Source organism: Carlito syrichta, unplaced genomic scaffold, assembly GCF_000164805.1.
Source record: "Carlito syrichta isolate Samal-C Ts95f unplaced genomic scaffold, Tarsius_syrichta-2.0.1 Scaffold313876, whole genome shotgun sequence".
Taxonomy (NCBI): Eukaryota; Metazoa; Chordata; class Mammalia; order Primates; family Tarsiidae; genus Carlito; species Carlito syrichta.
The window spans coordinates 190,520-215,978 of record NW_007257972.1 but is presented as its reverse complement, the minus strand read 5'-3'; the positions used below and the strand labels follow the sequence as shown (position 1 = coordinate 215,978).

The 25,459-nt window shown below is 39.7% G+C and overlaps 1 protein-coding gene across 2 annotated transcripts in view; it reads right to left on the bottom strand.

Annotated features, from left to right (window-relative positions):
* DNM3 (dynamin 3) overlaps nt 1–25,459 on the bottom strand; it is a 440,346-nt gene that overhangs the window by 268,693 nt on the left and 146,194 nt on the right. For both annotated transcript variants that reach the window (XM_021718845.1, XM_008070637.1), the window contains one exon: nt 18,689–18,802. In XM_021718845.1, coding sequence (XP_021574520.1) covers nt 18,689–18,802 — 114 coding nt within the window. The remainder of the gene's footprint in view (nt 1–18,688; nt 18,803–25,459) is intronic.

The following is a 25,459-nucleotide window of genomic DNA, read 5'->3' as shown; positions in this document are numbered from 1 at the left end:
GTTTGGTCAGTCAAATTAAATACAGAAGTCACCTAGAAATTTTCTCATATTTTGATCTCCAATAAGGGCAGTTATTCAAGCTCTTGTTTGCGGCATCTCTAACTTCAATCAGAATTCTGTGGAGGGAATGACAGAGAACTGTATATTCATGATATTCAACAGAACATATAGCTGACAACAGCCACAACAGGGGAAGAAAAGTAGATGCCAATAGGCTGACATCTTAAAACCTTTGGTCAAGCGGTACTTGGCAAATTTCAACAGATTTAGTTAACCAGAAATAAAACTAAGCAGCAGAATACCATGAAAACAAGAGTACTAAAACAGAATCAGGAATTACTGGCGAAAAACAATGTTATACCTAGCAGCATGGTTTTACCAGAGGCAACTTGTTAAGAGACCAGAGCCGTTATTTCATAGTGGATGCTTGAAATCAAAACTTTCAAGTTTCTTTAGGTCAAGCTATAGCACAGCATTTAGAGAGCCAGCCAAAATAGCTGAGGGAAACTGGGAAGGCCACATGTGGAACTAATTACTCATGTGGGGGCCATGACAAAGAACATTTCTCCAGACTTTTCATGGGGGCTTCACTTTCAGGAAGTGGCTATAATTACTGTTCAAGTCTAGAGCAGCCTGCAAGCCGCTGACAGAGCCAACAGACATGGGGGAGGGGGCGTGGGGGGGAGAGAAAGAAAGAAAGAGAAAGAGAGAGGGAGAGGGGGGGAGAGAGAGAGAGAGAAAGAGAGAGAGAGAGAGAGAGAGAGAGAGAGAGAGAGAGAGAGAGAATGAGGGAGAGAAAGAGAGGGAAAGAAATACCTTATCTGCCCTTCACCACGAGTGAAACACTAGAAAATAAAGTACCACAGGAAAGCTGAAAAGGTTTCCAAACGAGCCTACCTTCCAGCGTCCAACTTTTGTTTACTATTTTATCTACTCCTATCTTCAGATCACTCCTCTAGCCTGGGTTGGACAGTAAATGTGTACTTTTACACTAACTCACTTTCGGTTGGCCACAGAACTGTACATCTTGACTTTTTTTACAGCTTTTCCATACTGGGGCCCACTTCCTGCCCAGTTGAGGAAAAAAATCTGGCCTGAAGATGAAATGACTGCTTAACATTACACTAAAACATCTGGTACCATTTTATGCACAGACCCATGTCTGAGAGCAGGCGATTCTAGCGGTCTCTCCAGCGGCACAGCGCATACCCAAGCCTCCCCAGGGTGACATCATCCCATATATGGACTCTCCAGCCCAGCCCTCCCCCTTTTCCTGGTCCTAAATTCATTGCCAGTTCTCCCGTCTGCAGCAAATGTGCCACGTCAAGACTGGAAATCACAGCCCTTGAGTGTGTCTCAGTGAGCGCCGCAGAATCCGGGGGAACCGAAGGCAGCCCCTGGTGCAGGAAGCCAGGCTCTTCCCGGGACCGAGAGGAGCCTGAGTACACAGAAGGAAGCTTCTGGAGTCCTGCTCCGTCGCCCCAGTGTTCAGACTACCTGTTCAGGACAATGCCGTTGTACAGTAGTCTGCACATTGGTTAGACTGGGCAAGGCAGAGCGGCGCCATGGACGGCAGGGGACGGAGTGGGCTGTCTCCAAGGAGAAGACACCGCTTTGCTCTTTGGGTGAATCTCATGCCCAGTGTTTTTCTCCACAGGTTTTGCACGCTAGGGACCGGAAGCCCTCGGTGACCCAGGCGAGGAGAGACCGCCACAGGGAAGCCCCGCGGGTAAGGCCTGCCTGACGCTCACCTGGTCCGCCGCCAGGAGACCCCGGGTGGGAGCAATGGCATTCGTGAGCTCGGGAGCAGCAGAGCTCGTGGGGAGGGGGCGCGGGGGGGGCGGCGGGGCATTTCATTCAACAGAACCACGTTATGGGGTACAGAGTGATTTACCGGGCTTTTTCGATTTCTGAAGACTGATCATTCAAGTGTCTTCTTACGTTTGAAGGCAAAATGAAATCTGGAAAAAGCCACCCCAGACACTTAAGAGTAACTTAGTGAAGCTGGTTTTGCATGGCTGAAGTTAATGACTCAGAGACTTAGAAACTTATGTCGATGAGGGCTGTATGTACAACTTTTAACATCCGGGAACTGAAGTCATTTTGCCCCAAGAGTAAAGAATCCTTGCTAGTTTTTAAGTGCGATATGGATAGTGGTTTTCTGAATATTAACTTGTGCAATATGCATACCAGGAATAATAGTACCTAACAATAAAAGAAGAACCTGCCAAGTGTTGCCCACCAGACAGAGAGCGCGCCAACCCGCAATGTCCTGAATCAGCAGCTGCATAAATCAGGAAACAGAAACCTCTGTCCTTAGCTCTCCCCGTATGGACGTCGCTGTGTTACGCGTCTCCAGTCCAAGAGCGGGGCGCATTGCCGCTCACGCCTGCATTTTACAATGCTCCTACTTCTCGCGCGCTGGCAATGATAAGCCACTTTGTCTAGAAACCCACTGATAAAAAAAGGAATTTGTAAACGAAGGCAGAAGTTTTCTTTGGTCAGTTTCCAGCTGTCCTGGAGGTGATGGAGAGCGGGAGAGGGGGAGGGAGGTGGGAGGGAGGAAAACCCTCAAGCTGAATGAACTCCTAATCGAGAAAGTCTGGGCTGCAGTGTGATCTGTGAAGGTTAGAGGTGGGTCCCTTAAAGAAAGTTCTGGAAAAGTGTGACCGCCTCACCCCTAATTCTCTCAATCCCCATTTACTTCTACCCCAAAACAATTCTATATAATGAAAACATCCCTTCTGTAGGGTTTTTGTAAAATGATTGTGATCATGTTTGTCCCTCTTTAAACTCTTTAAATTTACAGTGGTTTCTGAGCAAATCTTTTGCTAAATTATAAATTTTGCAACAGTTCAAAAATTGACACAAGTCTCCTCTGCAAAACATTTTATTACAAAAGATTCCATAAGGTTTTCTTTTGTCGACATAATTTATTTTGAAAATTGTCCTTGTGATCATCCCAAAACGTCTATAAAGAACACTTAAGTACTCTCATCTATGTGTAGTTTTTGGTTAAAATATAAACAGTAAAAAGAAATTTAGCTATCTTCATTTAGATGATACAATAAAATCATCCTTTTGTTTTCCATTGTGACTAGGAGAGTTCCATAGTAATTATTTTTAATGGAACCAGTAAGATTTTTAAAATTTATATAATTTGTTTTACATAGAAAAACTTTAAAAAACTATTCATTTATAGGAATTTTTTTTAAAAAAAGAAATGAATCTTTGTTACAATTACTAAAGAAAAAATATAGCTCAAGCTACTTTGGCAATGTTTGTTTTTTCATATTTTTCAGTGTATGACTTTTTTTTTTTTACTCTAGAAATGATTGCATTTCATAACTTTCATTTAATGTATATTTAATTTAAATTTCTTTCTTCCTGTTAAATGACCTCTTTGTTTCAAAGAAACCAATCCCTACTAGCCCCTCACCTATTTTCTCCCTCAGTATGACTTTTGGTCTTGAGATAGAAGGGACATTAGGGTGTCCCTGCCCAAAATACAAGAGTAGAAATATAAGAATTACTTTGTAATGGGGTAACAAAGGAGTCCCTGCACGTGCTCGGAGGAGTCTTAACAACCCATTTTTGAGGCAAACTTAACAAATGAAAAGCAATAGTACTTATTTTTAAACTGTATGAGCTAAAATAAAGAATAAAATTAAAAGCTCATTTTATAAATCTCTGTCAAATAAAGGTAGGATGGTAGTGTATGCTCTCACATAAGCACACACTTACAGACACATATTGTCAAATAGCCATATCTATATCCAGGAAAATTAGAATAATACTTAATTTTATTTTGATATTGCTTTATAAGGAGATATACAAATATTTTAGGGATCATGGAATCTATTCCAGAGGAAACTAATCAACAGGGAACATCTTCAACTAAAACTACCCCTGGATATAATGGTAAGTGTAACTATTAAAATTAAACATTGTACATGGTCATAAAGAGAAAGTTGCTTGCAGGGTCTGTTCAAGCTGCACTTCATAGAAATTTTGTAGTCATTTTTCACCTTAGTGTGTGATTGCTAATTAGACTAAGTCTAGGTTAAAAGGACTTTTCCGCCATCTAGGAGAAAGAAAATTCAGAGCCTTAGCTCCAGTGCCATCATTTGTCCATTGGAAGAGGATCAATATAAGACAGTGGACCTAAATTTTTAAGCCTATTTTTCTTTTAAGCCCTAGATCTCAAAATCAAAGAAAGTTTGTTTACAATGGGACAGAGTTTCACACCGATCACTTTCCTGCAGTTAGTCAATAGGGTTAATATCCTTCCGGCTTGGCACTCGGCTTTCAGCCCAGATAATATGTTTATGTTTTTAAAAGATCAAAATATACTGTCTACCCCCACCTCTTGCCTACAGACCACCCAAGTATTTTACTCTGTGGGAAAGAGTGTAGGCATAAAAATCCTAATGAAAGAATTTTTTCCCATTTATTTGGTAGAAGTCGTAAGCTGTTATAAGATGTAAAAAGTACAGCTTGGAAACGTAAAAAAAATTCACTAATCCACAAGCGTCCATGCTCACTAAAGAGATGTTAAAGCTTTCAATTATTCTATAAGGGATCTGCTCTTTAAACAATTCATTTTACTCTACTCTGAGGAGGATAGCCCACCCATCACAATCATGTCCAAATAATAACTAAGAGACCACCTCTCAGAAATCCTGGCTTAAAATAACTGCAAGGTCAGGCTTTAACCTGAGACAGGAAATTCCTGAGTTAAGATTGAAACTTTCTTACTTCAAGCCCCTTTTCACTGTGGTGTCCTGCAAATTATGTAGATATAAATATTTACCCGGTTCCAAAGGTCTCTCATTAAGAACTTTTTATTAGTTTTAATAAATGAGGATAATGAAGTAAATTAAGAAAATAACTAAATCTTCATTTTGAACTTCCTGACTTATCGTGACAACCAGTTTCCTGGAATTGCTTTGGTTTAATTTTAGTGCAGAAGACTTAGAAAATAATTCTTTTCTTGCATTTGTTAAAGATAAGAAATACAAGACAAAAAGAAAACAAGATGTAATAGCCATATTAAAAATTAGATGATATGGTAATAATATAAATAGCTTTTTAAATAATTTATCTAGTATTTTAAGTGATAATAAACTAATATTCACCCTATGGTTTGGGAGATTTTAAAAATCTTCAAATTTGTTTCAGTCTTTCATCTTTTTGACAAGCTTGGGGCAGAGGTTCAGCATAACCACAAAGTGTGCACATGCCACTTACTACTATAACTGTGTTTTGAAATTCTATCAGGAACACAAGTCACCCCAAAACTTGATGAGTAGAACATTAATTTTCAGAAGATATTTTCCCCCTGAGAAACTACTAGGTTTTTCTGGCTCAGGTTTATTTTTTTGTTTGTTTTCTTTTTTTAAAAAAATCTTACTTAATAAAGCTGCTTCATATTAAAGCATAACGTACAAACTCACAAATATTTCTTTTTATTTTTTTCAGGTTATATGCAGCATTCCTTTAATTGAACAGTTAACTGGATCAAATTATTTGTGGAGAGAGAGGAAAAACTATTCAGGATTATAGTAATTTTTAATTTCCACCAGTATACTCTTTGTAAGTGAATCACTCTATAATTACTTTCTGTTGCACTGAATGTAGCAACAATAATAAAATAGTACTTTAAGGTATTCTCACCTTGAAATATTTAAATAGCAGCCAGGTTTACCCATGTTTCTGATTCTGTCAAGAAAAAAAAAGTTCCTCTACTTGAAATGATAGCCAGAAATAGAATCAGAAATTTATTTTCTTGAATTACATAAATACACAGAAAATGGCACTTATCAACTCTTTGTTAAAACATTACCATATCTAATCAGCGTATGAAAGTTCAGATTTGTAGAAAACCGTCATTATTTTCAGTCTCTAGAAACTATTTTACTCTCCATAAAGTTTCCATTTGCTATTTTTTCAGAATTTTATAATTAAAGGTAAATAGCAAACTATTTTCTTTAAAATTCTTTGATATAATTCCTAAGTGTACACTCCTTGGACAATAATGTCTTTTGTTTTTTGTTGTTGTTTTTAAGTCCTACTTACTGAAATTTTGACTACTTGAATATTTTGTTTTTGAGAGGGGAGGGAAATTTGTTTAATGCTTCTATAAATATGAATTGAAAATTTATATTAAAATATAGAATTATTGTTGACTCACCAGATTTAAGGTTTATATCTATATATTTAACACAGGTCTTTCTTAGACAAATTATAAGACATTTTTTCAAAGGGTCTAGTTTTGAATATGAAGAGTCTTCCTTTCCTGTATTTAGGGTCCTATTTGTAACTGTACTGCACTATGTCCAAAACACATTCTGAGCCTCACTGGGGTAACAACCTTCCAGTTTATACCCTTTTGAATCATGGCATAGCCCTATAGTTAATCAAGAGGTGGATAACTTAACCTCACGACTGCCTTTCATTTGATTCTTATATCCATACTTAGAAACTTGCATTTAAAAGAAAAATGAGAAATTTGGATAAGTTCCTGTTGCTTAACATAGTACTGGTAAAAGTGTATTTCCTTGTAAAAACCCATTATCAAAGCATCAGATACCAAAGCTGGCTGGTTGGGTTGCCAAATACGTCAGGCTCACTAGCTATTTTGAAAATGGCTGCCGTTTCCATGTAAATTATAATTTTCTTTTTCACGGGCAAGGTTATGGTACTTATCTACTAGAAGAAACATGTATAAACATACTCTTTAACTTCAGCATTAAAATATGCAGTTTTTGTGAAGAGGAAAAACATCTGGTTTAATTACTCTGAACTCTGACTGCATGTAGGCCACTAATAACATGAATCGAATTTAAGAATAAACCTTTTGCATTTAATCTCTTTTTCTCCTTAAAAATTTAATGTAAGTTTTCTGTTATGCAAATTATCCATGTTAGCACATTTGGAACAAATGTGTAAATAAGTGTACCTTCTGAATAAAGTCAAAAGTCTAACTTGTTTTTAGTTCCATAATGCTTTAATGTTTAATTCTACTGTGTATTTTTCTCCCTTTCCCCTTATTCTCCAAAATTCCCAAATCTGGAAAACAGGCTGATTGTATCTGTCTATGAGCAAAGGAAACCTGAAGCAACCAAGGGCCTGGCTGGACAGAGTTGTCATGTGTCTGCCTGTCTACACTTGCTGTGCAGAACATCCGCTCACCTGTACAGCAGGCACAGACAGGCAGTCACATGACAACCCAGCCTGAATGACAACCAGCCATTGAGAGAAAGCAACCCTCACACCATAGCATCTACACCAAGAGCTGCAGCCAAATGAGGGGCTGGGGGTCTGGGCTTTTCATCTGTTGGTTTAATACTTAACTCGTATGTATTATTATTTTATTCTGATTCGAATATTGAAACCCACCAAAGTAAAGTGAGTGGTGCCTATGAAATATAATAAAACCCATTTCTGAAAATGTTCCTGTGCTTTCTATAGTTCTCTGTTCCTAATTGTGTTCAGTAAATCACCACCCTTGCCATTTATTGTACACAGTTTACAGCACCCCATTATAAAAACTCATAAAGAACAAAACCCATAGCTTCAGTCAGATATTTGACAAATAATAAATCATGCTATTAATTCAAATACAGAAACGAAGTATAGTTTTCTATATCATGGCTTTTTTTTTTTTTTCCCAAGGCGAGAGGGGTAGAGAGAGAGAGAGAAGAAAAAGGAGGAAAGAACAGTATTCCAGAGTAGCAAGTACTTTGAGTTAATCGACTCTGCCTGGCTGGGTCTGAGTAAAACAATAATATTTATTTCCAACATAATTTAAAAATATATTTAAATAATTGCTTCTCTTTTGATACATGGAAAGCTGAATTTTGAAACTTTGATACTTCCAATTGTCATGGTATACACAGATATATATTACTGTGTCATTCTTTAATAAAGAAGACACCTATCCTACAGTCCTCAGAGTGGAATTTACAGGGCTAACAAATTCACTTGGAATATATGTTTTCATTCACTGGAAACTTTCAAACTCTTGAGATGTTCAGGCAATTCAATATTTTCAAAAGCACAGGAAAGAGTTAGTGAATATGCAATGTATATTTGTCATATCTTTTGATATGACTTCAGTTTATGCACTGTTAAGTGTAGTAAATGACCAGGGCTGGCTTTCATACATGAATAGTTCAAATACTTAAGGTAAAACGTAGGAAGATGTGTAAAATTAGAAATTTGTCAACTTTGGCTTGGTTCATTAACATGTTTTAAGTATTTAAGATTAATTTTTATGTTAGATTCTGGTCAAGCTTTAAAAATATCAAAAAAACTACTCACAACTTTTTAAAATTTAATATTGACATTTTAAATATGCATTTTAAAGCAAACTATTTTCCATTCAGATATTTTATTTTTTTAATGAAAAAATTTAGTTTTAAGGTTAAAAGCCCCATGAAGTTCAAAATTTTTGATTTTGTGATATTTTAACCATACCTGACACTATGGTTGCTTTTTCATTAAGAAAAAAAAAAAGCAATGATGGGACAAAAATATGAAGCAAAAATATAGCCAAAGTCAAATGGTTTGCTTTTAAACAATCTCATCTTACGGAAGTAAGTCATCTGCTAAAATTCATTTCTGCTTCTATAAGACACATTGTGCAGTACAGGTTTTTATCTTAAATAAAAGTCCCACAGTCAGCAAATAAAGTTCTAAACAATACTTTATGAAATGTAAAATATAAATAGGAAGACAATATAAAGATGTCTCGCAGAATATTGACATCGTTCACCCACTTCTAAGTGCTTTATACAACCTGTTGCAAATGTTGTCTATTGGAGCTCACGTGTGGAATATCTAACCATACTCTGCAAGGCTGTGAGTGGAGAGCACATACTGGCTCTCAGAAGGAGACAGGCCTGAGCCGAACACCGAGGAGACTGCTCCTGTGTCCCAGCCCCAAGAGAAGGAAGGATGTCAGCAGAGCCATCCTAAAGTGAGGCCCTCCAGGAGAATGCTCGGAATCGTTTTCCTTAAAACAGAAGGTTAACATCTCTTTTCAAAAACATATTTTACTTACTCTCAAAACACTTGAAAGAACTTTTGAATACATTTTAAATTCACTAAAGGAGGCACATCTCAAAATGTTATTCTTCTGGGAAAGGGTAATATAAAAGGTAATACTGTTCTTTCAGTATGAATTTTTGAGTAGGATACACAATGTATATAGAGGGTGGGTTTGAATCTAAACTTGTTTTTAATAAATTTGGAATAGCATTTGCCATTATGGCTTATTGAATCTACTTTTTCTTTTTTTACAAAATTATAGATTTTTGGAAAATGCCAGAACATGGAAATGTTTGCACAAAAAAATGCTTCATTAAAAAGTATAACATAAGATAGCTGATGTATGTATGCTAAAATATGCAACTATAATCATGAAGACCTTTCAGTAATATATATATAGATTAAAGTTCAAAGTTTATGGGCACATTTTTGTAAAGACACCTAGGTTTTGGCTAACTAAAACAACTCCAAAAGGAGCGTGACTAGGGCTCACAGGGTCAACGCTAACCTCCCCCACCACAGGGCGTGTGCAGTGCTTGCAGAAAATATGCACACGCTTGAAAGTATACGTGGAAAAAGAAAGAGCACTAAAGCCTTCTATAACTCTTGATCTCACAACTGTGACCGTCGAGGGATGTAGCTGTCATCTTGTTTCCTATTACTGAAGTTACATTTGTCATCTGTTATTGCTACACAATAAAAACAATACTAAGTAAATATCCCTATAAGGGAATTATATAATCTCCTTATCAAGTTATCCAAACACTTCAACCCACAAAAATGAGGCCTGTAATTTCTTAGGAGTCCAAAGAATGTCCTTATTTCAATGCAGATGTTGGATTTGCCTCAGTAGTACATTTCCATTGGAAATGTTTCTGTTGCATTATGCTGCTTTCCTAGGACTACTCCGTTATGATTTTAATCTTTATGTTGGACTATAGAAATAGAATAACTATTAACTGAGTGCCTTTATTATGCACACATTAGCACAGTCCTCTTTCCTCAGAGATTTTAGTTATCTGTTAAAATTTACATTTTTTATACATTTCTCATTGATTTTAAGAAAAAGAAGGCTCTTTTCTCCTTGAATCAGTTGATTCAGAATTTTTTTTCCTAAAATTTTATATTTTAGACAGATGTTAAAGAAAGGCCATCACTTTCTCCAAACCCAATTAACAAAATTACCTAGACCCCCAAAGCCTTTTGAAATGAGTTTCTATTTTATTCTCACACCTTGTTCTTTCTAAATCCCTCCCAAGAACTGTGCAGCATTTATTGGCAATGTGTGAAAATAGCATTGGGAAATTTATTTACTGCTTAAATGATTTTCAATCCAAGAAGTCACATTTAAAATTTTTTTTTAAATCCTTTAAACTTCACTGATGAAATTAACGAAATTCTAAGACAATCTACCTTAATAGCGATTTTATCCTGTAATTCAGTAATTTAATTTAGGCACTTGATATACCAGGATGTGATAAATTATGCTGCATTTACTCATTTATTTGCTCAGTCACACCTTCATTCAATTGAAATTTAATGAGTGCCTCCCATAAGTGCTGTGTCCCCTGGTGGCAGAAAAGGGAACAAGACAATGGCTCCTGCTCTCAAGACACTTCAGTTTTGCAGGAATGTCTTAGCATGTGGGATAAGTTGTCACATCACCTTTCACCTTCCAAAAAATCTCTAAACCCATTCATTTCTATCAAATTCCATCACCTCAGTCCAGTCCAAGCTACCATTATCTTTATAGACCACAGTAGATGTGGAAAACAGGGGCTTTCTAGTAACTCCTCAATCCAGTTTTGCCCCCTTCCAATCCATTCTCCACAAGACAACCAAAAGGATCTGTAAAAATTCAAATTGACCATGTGACTCTCCAGCTTAAAGCCTTCAAAGCCTTCTCTTCTTTCTTAAAATTAAAATCCTACTCTTTAGAGTTATTTTCTACTTGCTTCAGTCACACTGGGCTTAATTACATTCCTTAAATTCATCAGGCTCATTCCTGCCTCAGGACATTAATACAAATCTTCTCTGAATACCCAATTTAAAGTCCTCACTCACGTCCTGCGACCTTCATCCCAGACACTCTCTGTGTCATCACATAACTGGCTTTAATTCCTTCGCAGCCCATAATCAGCACCTGATAGGTTTTCCTGTTTGTTTATATGTTTTCTTTATTAAGAAATATCCTTCATACAGTCAGGTACCATGAATTCCTTGCTAACCACTTTATCCTTAGTGACTAAGATAATGCCTTGGTACATAACAGGTACTCAGAGAATATTTGTTGGGAAATGTCTGGACAGCGAAGAGCACAGCACTGACACTTACGAGCTGGCTACGTTACTCATTTTCTTTGAGCCTCAACCTTCATCGCTAAAATGAAGAATGTCAATGAAGTGCTCAGTGTCTGGGAGACTAGCTATAAATACCCAATTACTGTCAACCATTATGATGATGACCATCGTCATTAAGAGCACCATTGAAACTGAAAGCTGGCCTTCATAAGTTTAAGCACTTGTAATGAAAGGAGCACAACTACTAACTAGGCAGCACCTTATTACCCGAAAGGCCGTTTGGTCTGGTTGGGCATTTTTACTAACTTGGATATGCCAAGGCGAGATTTGTGAAGGCCAGACAGAAGCTAAGAGATAAATTGACATATATGTTATATACAGGAGGGGCCAAAAATATATATACACTTTTTAAGAGATGTCATCTATGTATTACTTTTTGAAGGTGAATTAAATTAGCAGTGTGTCGTATGATGTTCACTCAGCCATGCTTCTGCCATTCTCTTTGCCTCTCCTACTTGTCGCATGGTGACGCTAGCATTCATTTGATTAACGCCATATTTTGAGTGAATGTCATACTTAAATTGTGTATACATTTTTTTTGGCACTCCGTCTGTATGTGTGTGAGAGAGAGAGAGATGAGTGAGAAGTACCTTGAGTTTGCATCATTCTAGATTGTCACTATTAAAGAGAGAGACAGGAGAGTGAAGAAAAAGAGAGAAGCCAATGGGCTGGCCAGTCAAAGACTAAAAGAGCCAGTGACACACCTAAGTGTCATGTCCACTGGCTATAAATTACTATACAAAAAGACATCTACTATTCTGTTTAAGGTTATTTGAATGTTGTATTTCTTTCCCAAATCCTTAGTAAAGATAAGTACTACAAATATCCTTGTGTTATTATTTTGATAGAAATCAAAGGAGCTAAGTATCAGACATCCCAGAGCACAAGGGGATACACATGGACACACGAGTCTAAGCTCTGTCCTTATCTCCCACAAACAGCTCACACTGGAAGAGTGTCCTGGGAGGATGAGCCAGGATGAGGCCCATGCAAACCCTAGAAATGAGCTCAGGGCCATTTGGGCAGGATATTTCAGAGTCTGGGGTACTGCAGCATGATCTAGAGGGACAGCAAGGCTTGAGCAGATCCTCTTGGTTATAAACTGTCTGATTCTGTGGAAGGTGGCTAGTTTCTTTTCATGTTGCAGAAAAGTCCCAATCTTGGAGTTATGTCAAAGGATAACATCAGTCAAGTAGATTAATTATGTCTACAGCAACCACACCATATTATAAAGACTCCTTGAAGACAACATGTAGAAACTTAATATTGCCTGGGACACAGGTAGAAACCTTTCTGTTAAGGTTATCTAGCAGTAGCATTACAAATACATTATTGTATTGTAGAGAACTGGTTCAAAATGTGCAGTCCACAGATAGATGCCTGAAAGGGTTAACTCCTCTAAAATACAATAATTTAAAATTCAGGAAAAGGCTGTATAGATTCACTTAGGATGGGAAAAAAGTAGAAAACTGTTGAGGGCCTTACTATTACAGTCAAATTATTACTGTCAAATTATTACAGAGGGTTGTCATGCTAGTGCTTCTGCCACCTGGAGTAGGAACCATACAGTTTGATGCCATCATCTCTAAATCTTGGTTAATATGTAGGAGAACCCACAGGCTGGGGAGGAGGCAGCATGGAAAGTCTCACTGAAGACACAGGATCTGAGTTTCTTCTTGTTGCCTGAACCTTACCATTTCTGCCCCCCAAAACCCCAGATCCCATACATTCTATCCCACAACATGAAATTACAAAAATCTGGAAATTTGAAGGCATGTGAGTCAAAGAATGACATGATAGTGGAAGGACATGGTGCTACTTGCAGTGGCAAAAATAAATACACCAGTGTGAGTACTGATAAGTGTATGAATTCTCAGAGTCCTACACAACATCCCTGTGAGGTGATTTGGTCAGCAATGGTCCCATTTCATAAATGAGAAGACTGAGGCTCAGGGAAGTCGGGTGACTTGCTCCAGCAATGGCAGTTAGCCACAGTGAACTACACCCTCCAACACTTCATCCTGTCTGAGCACCAAGCATATCCTCTGTAGGGTCTTTTGGTAAATTAATGTCATCCTGAAAAACAGTTTGAGCCATTGTTTTTAAATCACAAATACATTTCATAAGTCATTTATATTAATTACAAACCTGTCACAAGTTACATAAGACCACATATATGTTCATATTTATTAAATAGTCATTTAGATAATGAAAACACACCAGACTAATTACATAAGAAAGCAGAAAGAGCTGGGCTCGATGGCTCAGCCTGTAATCCCGCGCTTTGGGAGGCTGAGGTGAGTGAATCGCCTTTACCCACCGGTTCGAGACCCACCTGGGCAACTTGGTGAGACCTCATCTCTACACTAAATAAAAAAATTAGCCGAGCATGGTAGCGCGCGCCTGTAGTTCCAGCTACTTGGAAGGCTGAGGCGGAAGGATCGCCGAAGCCCAGCAGGCTGCGGTGGCCGGGAGTGGCCACTGCACTCCAGTCTGGGGGACAGTGAGACTCTAACTCAAAAAAAAAATTAAAAAAAGCAGAAAGATTACAGAACACATTAAAAATGACAACTCCCTATGAAATGTGAATATAAATTGATCATCAAATAAACGAATGCATCTACAGCTAACTTAATGATACAGTATTTCCTGTGTTACATTTGTTTGACTAAGGAGGGTAAGTTGTCACGGAACAGGATTTCTAAAGTGAGTAGGTGCTGATGCGTATAGAGGAACAAAGTGCAAGCACTCAATTTACCCACATACTGGCTCCAAAAGTTGAGTTAGAACTCAAGCTTATTTTTACCAAGAAATATTCTAAGATTGGGGTTCTCAGAGTTGCCATCGAAAACCATGCTTAACCCATATATAGCTGAACTACAGCAGCGAGACCTTTATGGAATCTATGCATTTAATACCTTCTGCTTATGGATGAGTGCTGTGCAGGTTCAAAAGGTCGGAGTGGGCCGGGTTCGGTAGCTCAGCCCAGTAGCTCCCAGAGCTTTGGGAGGCCTAGGTGAGTGGATTGCCTGAGCCCACGGGTTCGAGACCTGCCCGGGCAACTTGGCGAGACCTTCTCTCTACAAGAAATAAAAAATTAGCCAGGCATGGCGGCACGCGCCTGTAATTCCAGCTACTTGGAAGGCTGAGGTGGAAGGATCGCCGGAGCCCAGCAGGTCGAGGTTGCGGTGGCCGGGAGAGGCCACTGCACTTCAGTCTGGGTGACAAAGTGAGACTCCAACTCAAAAAAAAAAAGGTCAGAGTGTATCCCTGCCCTCCTGATGCTGTCACATGGCCTCCTTCCCTATACCATCCTGTCAGCCTCTGTGCCCAGCAGACACTAACAACATGTATTAAACACTAGTGAAGAGCAAGGAGCGGTGCTGCCTCTCTTCTACCTGCCAGCAGGCTCAGAGACACTCTGCAGTGGCAGCAGCTCTGGCCAGAGGGGCGAATAGCACAGGGTGGCAAGCAGCAGCAGGCAGGCAAGGATTGGTGAGGAAGGAGCAAATTAAATGCACAACCCTGGCAGGAAAGCTGGGCCTGCCAACACAGACAGCTTGATGATGTGAAACTGTGGTCACTCTTCAGTAAGGCATTAACATTCTGAAAGCTTCCTACCTGGTTCTTGAGCAGAGATCTGAAAGAGTGACCCTACCTCATGACTCGAGTGTAGCTGTGTGCAGCCTTTAGGTTTGTACCTTGAACTTCAGTGTTCCTCACTCCCAGCTACTGCCCATGCAAGCCACCCTGCCCTCTTGGTCTCCCTTCTTCTGTTCTTGCATCCCCACCCACTCCCCGTTGGTCTCCAAGCTGGTCTGCCTTCTTCTATTCTTGCCAACCCACCTGCTCCACACACACACCTCCACCCACCATTACACACAACCCAGTTGCCAAAGTAATCTCTAAACATCAATCCAACCACGTCCAACCTGTAGGAACACTCCAATGGTTCTCCATTATCCTTGGAATAAAATCCAAGTCATTGGGTAGGGACTGATAAGGCCCCCGAGTACAGGGACCTGATTTTATTTCCTGCCTCTTTTCCCCTATCATTCTTAGGTTCCAGCCACAGGCTTCCTGCTGGTTCCCATCTCTGGGGTATATTTATACTTTTTGTTCCCTCTACCCGGAATGTTCTTTTTTTTTAAGCATAGTTTTTATTTTAAAATTGCGGGATACAGTTAAGGGTTAGGTATACAAATATGCATCGTTCAGGCACCCTTGTTGATAAGGGGTGTCCCCCCATCCCCAGACAGATATTGACTACCATTAATCTCACCTCCCTTCCCGTCCTTGCCCCCCCATAGTTTCCCGCCACGGTCAATCCTTTTCTTATAGTATTACAATAGATGTTCAAGGTCCACTTATGAGTGAGAACATGTGATGCTCAGATCTTTGTTTCTGTGAGAGATCACTCAGTATTATAAACTCCAGTTCCATCCAAGTTGCTGCAAAGTTCATGATTTTGTTCTTTTTTATGGCTGCGTAGCATTCCATCGTGTATATGTACCACATTTTTTTTAATCCAGTCCTCTTTTGATGGACAGCGTGACCACCTGCCCTTTGAAATGTTCTTCAACAAAATCCTCTGCACCAATCTCATCATCCCAATCTCTGCTCAAGTATTACTTCCTTCCAATCACCCAATCTAAAGACCCTCCGCCATCACTTTCAAAACCACTGCCCTGTTTTCTTTTCTTCAGAGACTAATAATATCTGATGTGATATTATTAGTCTACCTGCTTATCAGTTCCACCTTGTCCATCATGTCCATCTTGAAATGATCTAAACAGAGAAAATTACCCTCTCGTAGAGTGTCTTCATCTAAATCATTCCACTTTATTTCCAGTATCCCTCCCACTCACTCTCCCCTGACCCAAATCACCTCCACACACACACCTTTAATAGAATGTTCATGGCACTCAGTTGACATTGAAACTGTACACATTGATTTCCCATTTGCTGTGATGAAGGACTAATGAGGGCACGTCAGACACAGTGATTGCATAAGAAGCTATCCTGAGTCTGCAGGAGAGGAGATGACCACAAGCTCAGCAAGCTTTCAAGGCTTCTGCATTCCCTATGACAGCATCCTGTGCCTTATCACAGGCTTATTCCAAGACCCGTACAGCCAGACAGGAGAACCCTACAGCCTTGCTTCAATAGCAGTAGCTGCTGCAGAATCTCCAGTGTCACTGGTGCTGACACCATGACAGGTCAAGGCTGAGATGCCTGGAAATCTCCATGAATCCTCTGTGAGGCAAAGGTGACTTGGAGAACTCCAGGCACCTCTGGAATTCTTGCCTACATTTGTGGTTGGGGGCAAAGGTTCTGGAGCTCCACAGCCTGGCTTTGAATTTCTGCTTTGCCACCAACTAGCTGTGTGACCTGGGAACGTTAGTTATCCTGGCCAAGACCAAATGTTTTACAATAAGGGAAACTGAGTCCCATAGAAATGACTTTTCAAAAGGTTGCTGTTTTGTTTTAGTTTTCTCATCTGAAAAATAGGGACACCCATAGTGCCTATTCTTAGGATTGTAATATGAGTTAATTGATATTAATAAAACTCTATTACTATTATGAGTTATCAGTAAAATCTTTCACATGGCTTGCATGAGAAAGGTCCCAAGATTGATATTTATTTAAATGTACATAAATGATCATCTAAATCCTTGGGGATAATGTATCTAAGAGAAGATATAGCAACTGGACATCAAAGAATATAATCTACTTACTGATTGCTGTCCTAGAGTATCTCAGAGTTCCTAAGCCATGATCTTTAAAACTGGAGCTTCCCACAGAATGACAGGGCTAGCTAAACTGGAAAGGAACCGTGGCTAATCCTCAGACCACCAGTGACCAGCTCCACTTTCGACTGTGGTCAGTGACATAAACATTTAAACATAAGCTCTTAAATAGCAATTTTGTTTGGATATTTCTATAGGATTTGATTTTCCTTACTGCAGAAAATTGAATGGTAATCAATCAATTGTCCCATTTTTTTCAACACATTATTACCCACAAAACTCTTGGGAAATGGAAAGAACCATATAAAAATGAAACTTTCCTCCAAGAATTGACAAGGGCAGCTTGTAATAATCTCAAAAGACAAGAAGCCAAGATAGGAAGGACTTTTAATCTGAAAGGCATGCTTTATAGACAAATGAAATGGAGACAATCGCACCTGTGCATGGTTTTGCTACCACAGATTACTCTTACCTAGTGTTCCTCTGCTGGGGTCAAACCAGAGCCATTAAACATTTTGAAAACATAGTTTAATTTCTACCTGTGCCCTCCCAAATTTAACAGACTCACTATATAGCACTTACATGCCTCTGTAAGACTAATATGATTTTTATAACTATCAAATTTTTTTTGTATTTTTTTTTTTGAGTTGGAGTCTCACTCTGTGGGCCAGACTAGAGTGCAGTGGCCGCTCCCGGCCACCGCAGCCTCGACCTGCTGGGCTCTGGCGATCCTTCTGCCTCAGCCTTCCGAGTAGCTGGAACTACAGGCACGTGCTACCACACTTGGCTAATTTTTTTGATTTATTGTAGAGATGAGGTCTCACCAAGTTGCCCAGGCGGGTCTCGAACCCGCGGGCTCAGGCAATCCACTCACCTCAGCCTCCCAAGGTGCGAGATTACTATAACTATCATATTTAAATGAGTAATAAGTCACAGGACCAAAATTATTAACATTTAACACAAACCAGAACACCATAATCACCACAATTCATCCTTTTGCATAAATATCAAGTTCTTAGAGAACAAAAGTTGTATAAACAATGATCTGAAATTCACCTGAAGACTAGTGATGTGGACATTCTCAAAAGCCTTTCATTTGAGTCAGATGTCACAGCAACAATCCCAAAATGCTTTATTAACTCTGCATCGGTATTATTAATTTCACTCTTAAGATGTCCTAGTACCTTGGGTCTTTTCAATACATTAGTTAATGAAAATTGCTTTCACTGTCCAGTACCTTGGCTTGACTAATTAGGATGGAAGTTCTCAACTTCTGACCCTAACACCACTTCTTCAGGTAAGCAAACATATGACTACACCAAAGAAATAAACAGGAAAGGAAAAGAAACTGGAAGGAAATTCTATAAAATTTGAGGAAATAACAGTGTTTTTATGAACAAACATTCCAACCTAAATCTCACTGAAAGAGAACTGCTGTCTCAAAATTATATAACACAATAATATCAATTAATTTAAAATTAGAAGCATTGTAATAAGAAAACTCCATCACACTCTGTGGCTTACCTCATCATCTTTATACCAGGACAAGCTTTCCGCAGTAAGGACAAACCAGTATCCCTTGGAGCCCCCTTTCATGATGCCAATGTTGCTGATGGTCAGCCACCCCTTGCGAATCACCTGCAAAAGACAAACCAGCAGAGGCATTGAGCTTAACACAAGCCAGCGGAGACTAGGGGTCTTGGATTAAGAGAAGCTAAAAACAAGAAACTAATTGCAACAAGCACAACAATTTTCCTCCAAAACTCAACTTCTGTTGAACTGCTCCAGAGAAATTATCATCCAAAAGTGCAGATGACAGGAGGGAACTCTCTCCCGTCAACGAATGAAATCAAAATCTCGGACTCATAGGCATGGTGGAAGCAGAGTGACTGGAACAGACAGGAATGAAATGAGGCTGACTGACAGACTTGCACCAGGCCTCCTGACACACTGATGATTGAATGAACAACAGACTCTCCATGCCCACCCCTCCTCTCCCCTTCTAGCCTACTGGCCCATTTGCTTGCCTGGTTTGCAGCTCATTAGGATTTCCACCAGACACTGAGCAGCAAACGGTGCAAAGAAGAAACTCCATTCAACCAATCAGTTCCTTGTTAATATCCCTGAATAAGGCTGATGGAGAGAAAAGGCTGAAATAATAAACTTAATTGAAAAGTTTAGTATTTTTTAATGGACTTGATTTATCCACTTAATGCTCGTTGTTATTTGCCATGCTACAAAACATGTAGCATCTTCACAAAAGAATCTTTAAACAGCTTTTATATTTTAAAGTATTAACAACTTGGGTTATATATCTACCACAAATTATTTATAAATGGCATTTAAGGAAAATTGTATTTTTTTCATAGTTGTTGTAAAGTTCAATTCTGTTTTCCAGATGGCATCGCTTACTATGTTCTCTATGCTAGATAATTCTACTGTTTTAAAACTAGAAATGAAATGCTAAATGGAATAGTATGATATTATTCTAAATGTCAAAAATTGTCCTATACTGAAATAGTTCAATAGCCTAGACTCCTGAAATATGAAAAAAATTAGTTATTGCATAACTAATAAGTGCCAGTTACTAGAGGAAGATGAAAACACCCAAATAAACAGATTTCATTTTTATATTGCTACTGAGCTTGCTAGTTGAAGAAGGCAGGTCAATCCCCAGGAGATGATGAAGCAAGCAGCAGTTCTCGTTATCGGTCTTTCAAGCCTCCCTCTTCACGTCCATGCCCTGCCCCCACTGACACCCTGCATCAGTGTCTTCCAGGTGTCCATCTTCCTTGTTAGTGCCCTCTTGCTTCTACGACCCACATACATTATCCCTCTCAGGTCCAGACTAAGGCAGTCTTCTGGTTCAAAATTATCCCTTCTTCTTATTCTCTACTTTAGAAAGAAAAACAACATTTTTCAAAATATAGTTTCTACTAGCTATGTTATAATCATTAGGATGCTTCTTAAAAATACACACTTCGCCGGGCTCGGTGGCTCAGCCTGTAATCCTGCGCTTTGGGAGGCCGAGGTGAGTGGATTGCCTGAGCCCGCAGGTTCGAGACCCGCCTGGGCAACTTGGTGACACTTCAGCTCTACAATAAATAAATAAATAAATCAGCCAGGCATGGTAGCACGTGCCTGTAATTCTGGCTACTTGGAAGGCTGAGGCGGAAGGATCAAGGGAGCCCAGCAGGTCAAGGCTGCGGTGGCCGGGAGCGGCCACTGCACTCCAGTCTGGGCCACAGAGTGAGACTCCAACTCGGAAAAAAAGAAAAAAAAAAATACACACTTCTGGGCCACTTACCAGTCTGAATGAATCAGGATGTATATATATATATATATACATACATACATGAAACTCACGAATCTACATTTTAACATGCTTCCAAGGTGATACTTATACACACTGAAGTATAAAAACTACTGTATGAGCCGGGCTCGGTGGCAGCCTGCAATCCCACGCTTTTGGGAGGCTGAGGTGAGTGGATTGCCTGAGCCGGCGGGTTGGAGACCCACCTGGGCAGGCAAGACCTCATTTCTACAATAAATCAAAAAATTAGCCGGGTGTGGTAGTGTGCGCCTGTAGTTACAGCTACCTGGAAGGCTGAGGCGGAAGGATCGCCAGAGCCCAGCAGGTCGAGGCTGCGGTGGCTGGGAGCAGCCACTGCACTCCAGTCTGGGTGACAGAGTGAGACTCCAACTCAAAACAAACAAACAAACAAACAACAACCAAAAAAAAACTACTGTATGTATACATACAATCAAAACTTTATTTTCCTCAGAGCAAATGGTCACATCGAATTTTTAATAAGAAGGAGCTAACTAAATTATCTCACACTAAGATTATCACCCACCCTACCAGGGCTTACAAGTAGCATACTAATTATAGCACTCGAGGAAAGTGTACTAATTATTCCATTTTACCAGATGACTTTGGACATAGAAGAAGTCTTCTAGATACTCCACAAGTTGCAACAAGTAAATCACCATTTCATCTATTGGTTTAAAAGACTGGCTCCACCAAGGAGAGTCATGGATTTAGTTCAATGACCATTTCTTAGGAGCCTGCCACATGCAAGATGAAAAAATAATGATGATGCCATAATTTCTGCTCTCAAGAATCTATCGACCCTTGAGACATGATTTCAGTGTAACAGTTTGGGGGAGAGGTGTATGCCAAGAAAGAGAAGGGACACTTGAAGAGTCATAGTAGACTAGCCTTGAGGAGATGGTGCCTCAGTAGAGAGCCTGGAAGAGGAAGAGACTGGTCAGGTCAAGAAGTAGTTTGTTCATTTGTTTTCCATAGAGAAGGATGGAAAAGAACAAAGTACGAAAGAACCACCTGGTGCAGAAAGTGTGAGGTAGGGTTGAAGAAGCTGAGCCTGGAGAAGAAGGTGGGATAACACTGGAACGGATCCAGTCAGTGATCTCACTGATCTCACTCCCCTGGCAGTACTGAAAATAAACATCAAGTACATATCCCTAATATGCACTTATTTATTTTAAAATGATATGTATGACCATTGTATTGCTAGATTGTATACTTTATGTAGAAATACACAAAGAAAATGTAAAAGTATGGCATGAAGATGAAATAAATATTATCTTTGCCATTTTAAAAGATTTTGTGAAGGAAATGTAGTTTATGTTACATCTATCACTTTATTATTGCCCTTTTGGAGATACAGAACGAGGGTGCTGGCACCAATATGTATAGTAAATATTAGTGACTCTAAACTGCTTTTTTCTTTTCTTTTTTTTGAGTTGGAGTCTCACTCTGTTGCCCAGGCTGGAGTATAGTGGCACGCTCACGGCCACCCCAGCATCAACCTGCTGAGCTCCAGCGATCCTTCCGCCTCAGCCTTCCAAGTAAATGGAACTATGGACGTGCGCTACCACGCCCAGCTAATTTTTTTTTTTTTTAATTGTAGAGACAAGGTCTCGCCATGTTGCCCGGGCTGATCATGAACCCACAGGCTCAAGCGATCCACTCGCCTCAGTCTCCCAAAGTGCTGGGATTACAGGCTGAGCCACCAAGCCTGGCCTGTTTTCTTATTTTCTAGATGAAAGTTCACATCATTTAGATGTCCTGCTATGTCATCCTGCATTCCAGTGGATCTTGCATGCTACCTGTGACCAAGTGATGAGACTATATAAGCTACTGCAATAACCCAAGTGAGAGATGATCAGGGTGTGAACTGAAGCCATGATGTGCAAGCCTAAATAGAAAGGAACCTACTGAAGAAATACCAAGGAGATAAAATCAACAGGACTTCTGGCTGGATAAGGGGGATTTGTGAAGAGAAAGATTTACAACTATTGCAGCAGCCTCTAGTCATAGTCACATGTGGTCACTGAGTCCTACTCATTAGTGTCAGCTGAGATGTGCAGTAAGTGGAAAATGCATACTGAATTTTGAAAACTTAATACAAAAAGTAAAATATCAAAAGAAATAATTTTTTAAAAGTAAAATATCATATTGTTAAAATGTATTGCATATTGAAATAATATTTTGCATATATTGAGATGAATAAAATCCATTTAAAAAGTGAATTTTACCTTTTTTATTTTTTAATTTGGCTGCCAGAAATTTTTTAAGTACATATGTGTCTTGCATTATATTATTATTGAACAGTGAGCTGTTCAGTAGAATGATTCTGAAATTCTTGGGGCTACCAACTTTGAGAACTGACCATTCTAAAACTCAGAAGGAACAGAGAAAGAAGACCAAGTTTTGGAAAGTGGTGAAGTTGTTGATGAATTTGGCCAAAGTCATGCTGAATTTGAGGCAGGGGTAGGAAACACTCAGCGGTGACCTGTTCTCTGAAGCAAGAGGGAGAGATTAGGACTGCAGGTATAGACTTGCAAGTCCTCACCACAGATGCTGGTGCAGTTAAAACTGAGCAAAACAGCAGTGGCTCAAGGTAGAATCCTGGAGAACACCAACCATTCAGGGATGATCACAAAAGGGTCTAAAAAGGAATGTCAGAGAAATAAAAGCAGTAAGGTCATGGAAGCCAAAGGCAAGGTGAAGTTCAAGGAATGTGTAGCTGGAGTGTCAAATTCAGCAAAGAAAGGGACATGACAGCCGGGCTCAGTGGCTCAGCCTGTAATCCCGCGCCTTTGGGAGGCTGAGGTGAGTGGATTGCCTGAGCCCGCAGGTTCGAGACCCGCCTGAGCAGTGAGACCTCATCTCTACCATAAATCAAAAAATCAGCCGGGCCTGGTAACGCATGCCTGTAATTCCGGCTACTTGGAAGGCTGAGGTGGAAGGATTGCCGGAGCCCGGCAGGTCGAGGCTGCAGTCTGGATGACAGAATGAGACTCCAACTCAAAAAAAAGAAAGAAAGGGACATGACAGTAGACTGCAGATACTTCAGTATCTTTAAAGTGCCAGTTTTGGTGTGGCAGTGGGATTTGAGGTCAGAATTAATTTGGTTAAAAAGTGAACTGGAAGCAAAAAATGGGAACAATGACTAACGAGTACCCTTCCTGGAGAAGCATGGAAGACAGAGTTAAAACAAAACAGGGTACAAGGATTTAGGAGGTGGGTGGTTGTTTGATTTTAGGTTCCTTCCTCTCTCCCTCCCTCCCTCCCTCCCTGTTTCCCTCCCTTTCTTTCCGTATGGGTAACAATTGAGCATGTTAATTGCTTGAAAAAAATTAGTAGAGAATAAGAAGTTTGTGATACAGTAAAGATGATACAAGGACAAAGAAGATGGGAGTGGATGCAGTGAAGAGCACAGAGAAGGGTCTAGCTTTGAAAAGAATCGAAGCTGCCTCATCTTGTGAACCCAAAGAGGCTGGGAGAGTGAGGGCAGATGTAAGTCTTTCATGAGGAACAGAGTAGAAAGTTTAGGAAAGTTTTATTTGATCTTTTCATTTCTCTTAATAAGAGACAGAATTCTCTGCAGGAGAGTGAGGGTGAGGAGCTGGAAGGAAGCGTGAGGGGAGTGATCCAGCACTGAAACAATCAATAACTGAATGAGAGTGAACACAACTTGCATCAGTTTAAAAAGAAATAGCTGAAAGCTGAGAATGAAGGCCAAACACCTGCAGAGACACAATCAGTGCAGTTGTGTTGCCTTTGCAGTAGCACTCTGCACACCTGATGCAGAAAAGGAGCAGATAAAAGGGAACTGATCCAGGATCCCAAACTTTTGAACTCAAGTGACCAAAATAACAGAGGTAAAGAGCTGTTGAAGGTTTGAGGCAAAAGAGCAACTCAGATGATCATCCATTCAATCTGGGTCAGTCAGAGAAAATGGTCAGGGACACTAACAGAGAAAGAGAAAATGAGATGATAAAGGGACTAAGACACCAATGAGGTCAAAAAAGCAGAGACCACGCACGTGAAGGCAAGAATGGAGATTTTAGAGTTTAAGACTTAAGACAACATGAAGCAATAAATTGCCTGATCTTACCGGAACCATTGGATTAATCTCTCAAAGATGCACCACTATTTCTGGCAGCATTTAATATTATGATGAAAAGGATATTTATTAAACAGAATTCAGTCCAGTGGAGATAGTTAAGTTGTTTGAAACTATAATTTTAAAAGTTAAAATGAAATTTGCAAATAATTGACATAAAAATAACTAGAATTGATTCAAGATCATCCCTATGACATTGCAGTCATTTCTATTCCAATAGGTTTTCTAAATTGAAGAGGAAAAGAAGGAAATTGCAGCTGCCATGCTGCCATGTTGTGAGGGCACAAGGCCCACTTCCCTTCCTAGGCATCCTGGGAGAGTGTTCAGCACTGAACGCTGTCAGTAATCAAGTTGCTGTCATAAAAAGTTTAAGACGCACTGATCCTGTCTCAACCCTTCTTTTTACAATAGGGGAAGCTCATCTGTCACTAATAGACTTGTTTGCGTAAAGACAATCAGTTCAAAATAGGATTTTAGAAAGAACAATTCAGTAAGGAATTGAGAGAGAGAGAAACTGAAATCAAGGTAACACAGTGGAATAAGGTAGGAAAAGGTACACATTCAGGAAAAATGGTCAGTACACAAGGGATAAGAATGTTAAGGGACAATGAAGAAAACAAAGACAAGTGAGAAAAAGGAGACAAAGACGAAATAAAATTTGAAAAGAATACCAGCCGAGCTCAGTGGCTCAGCCTGTAATCCCGCGCCTTTGGGAGGCTGAAGTGAGTGGACTGCCTGAGCCCGTGGGTTCGAGACCCGCCTGGGCAGCGAGACCTCATGTCTACAATAAATCAAAAAATCAGCCGGGCGTGGTAGCGCGTGCCTGTAATTCCGGCTACTTGGAAGGCTGAGGCGGAAG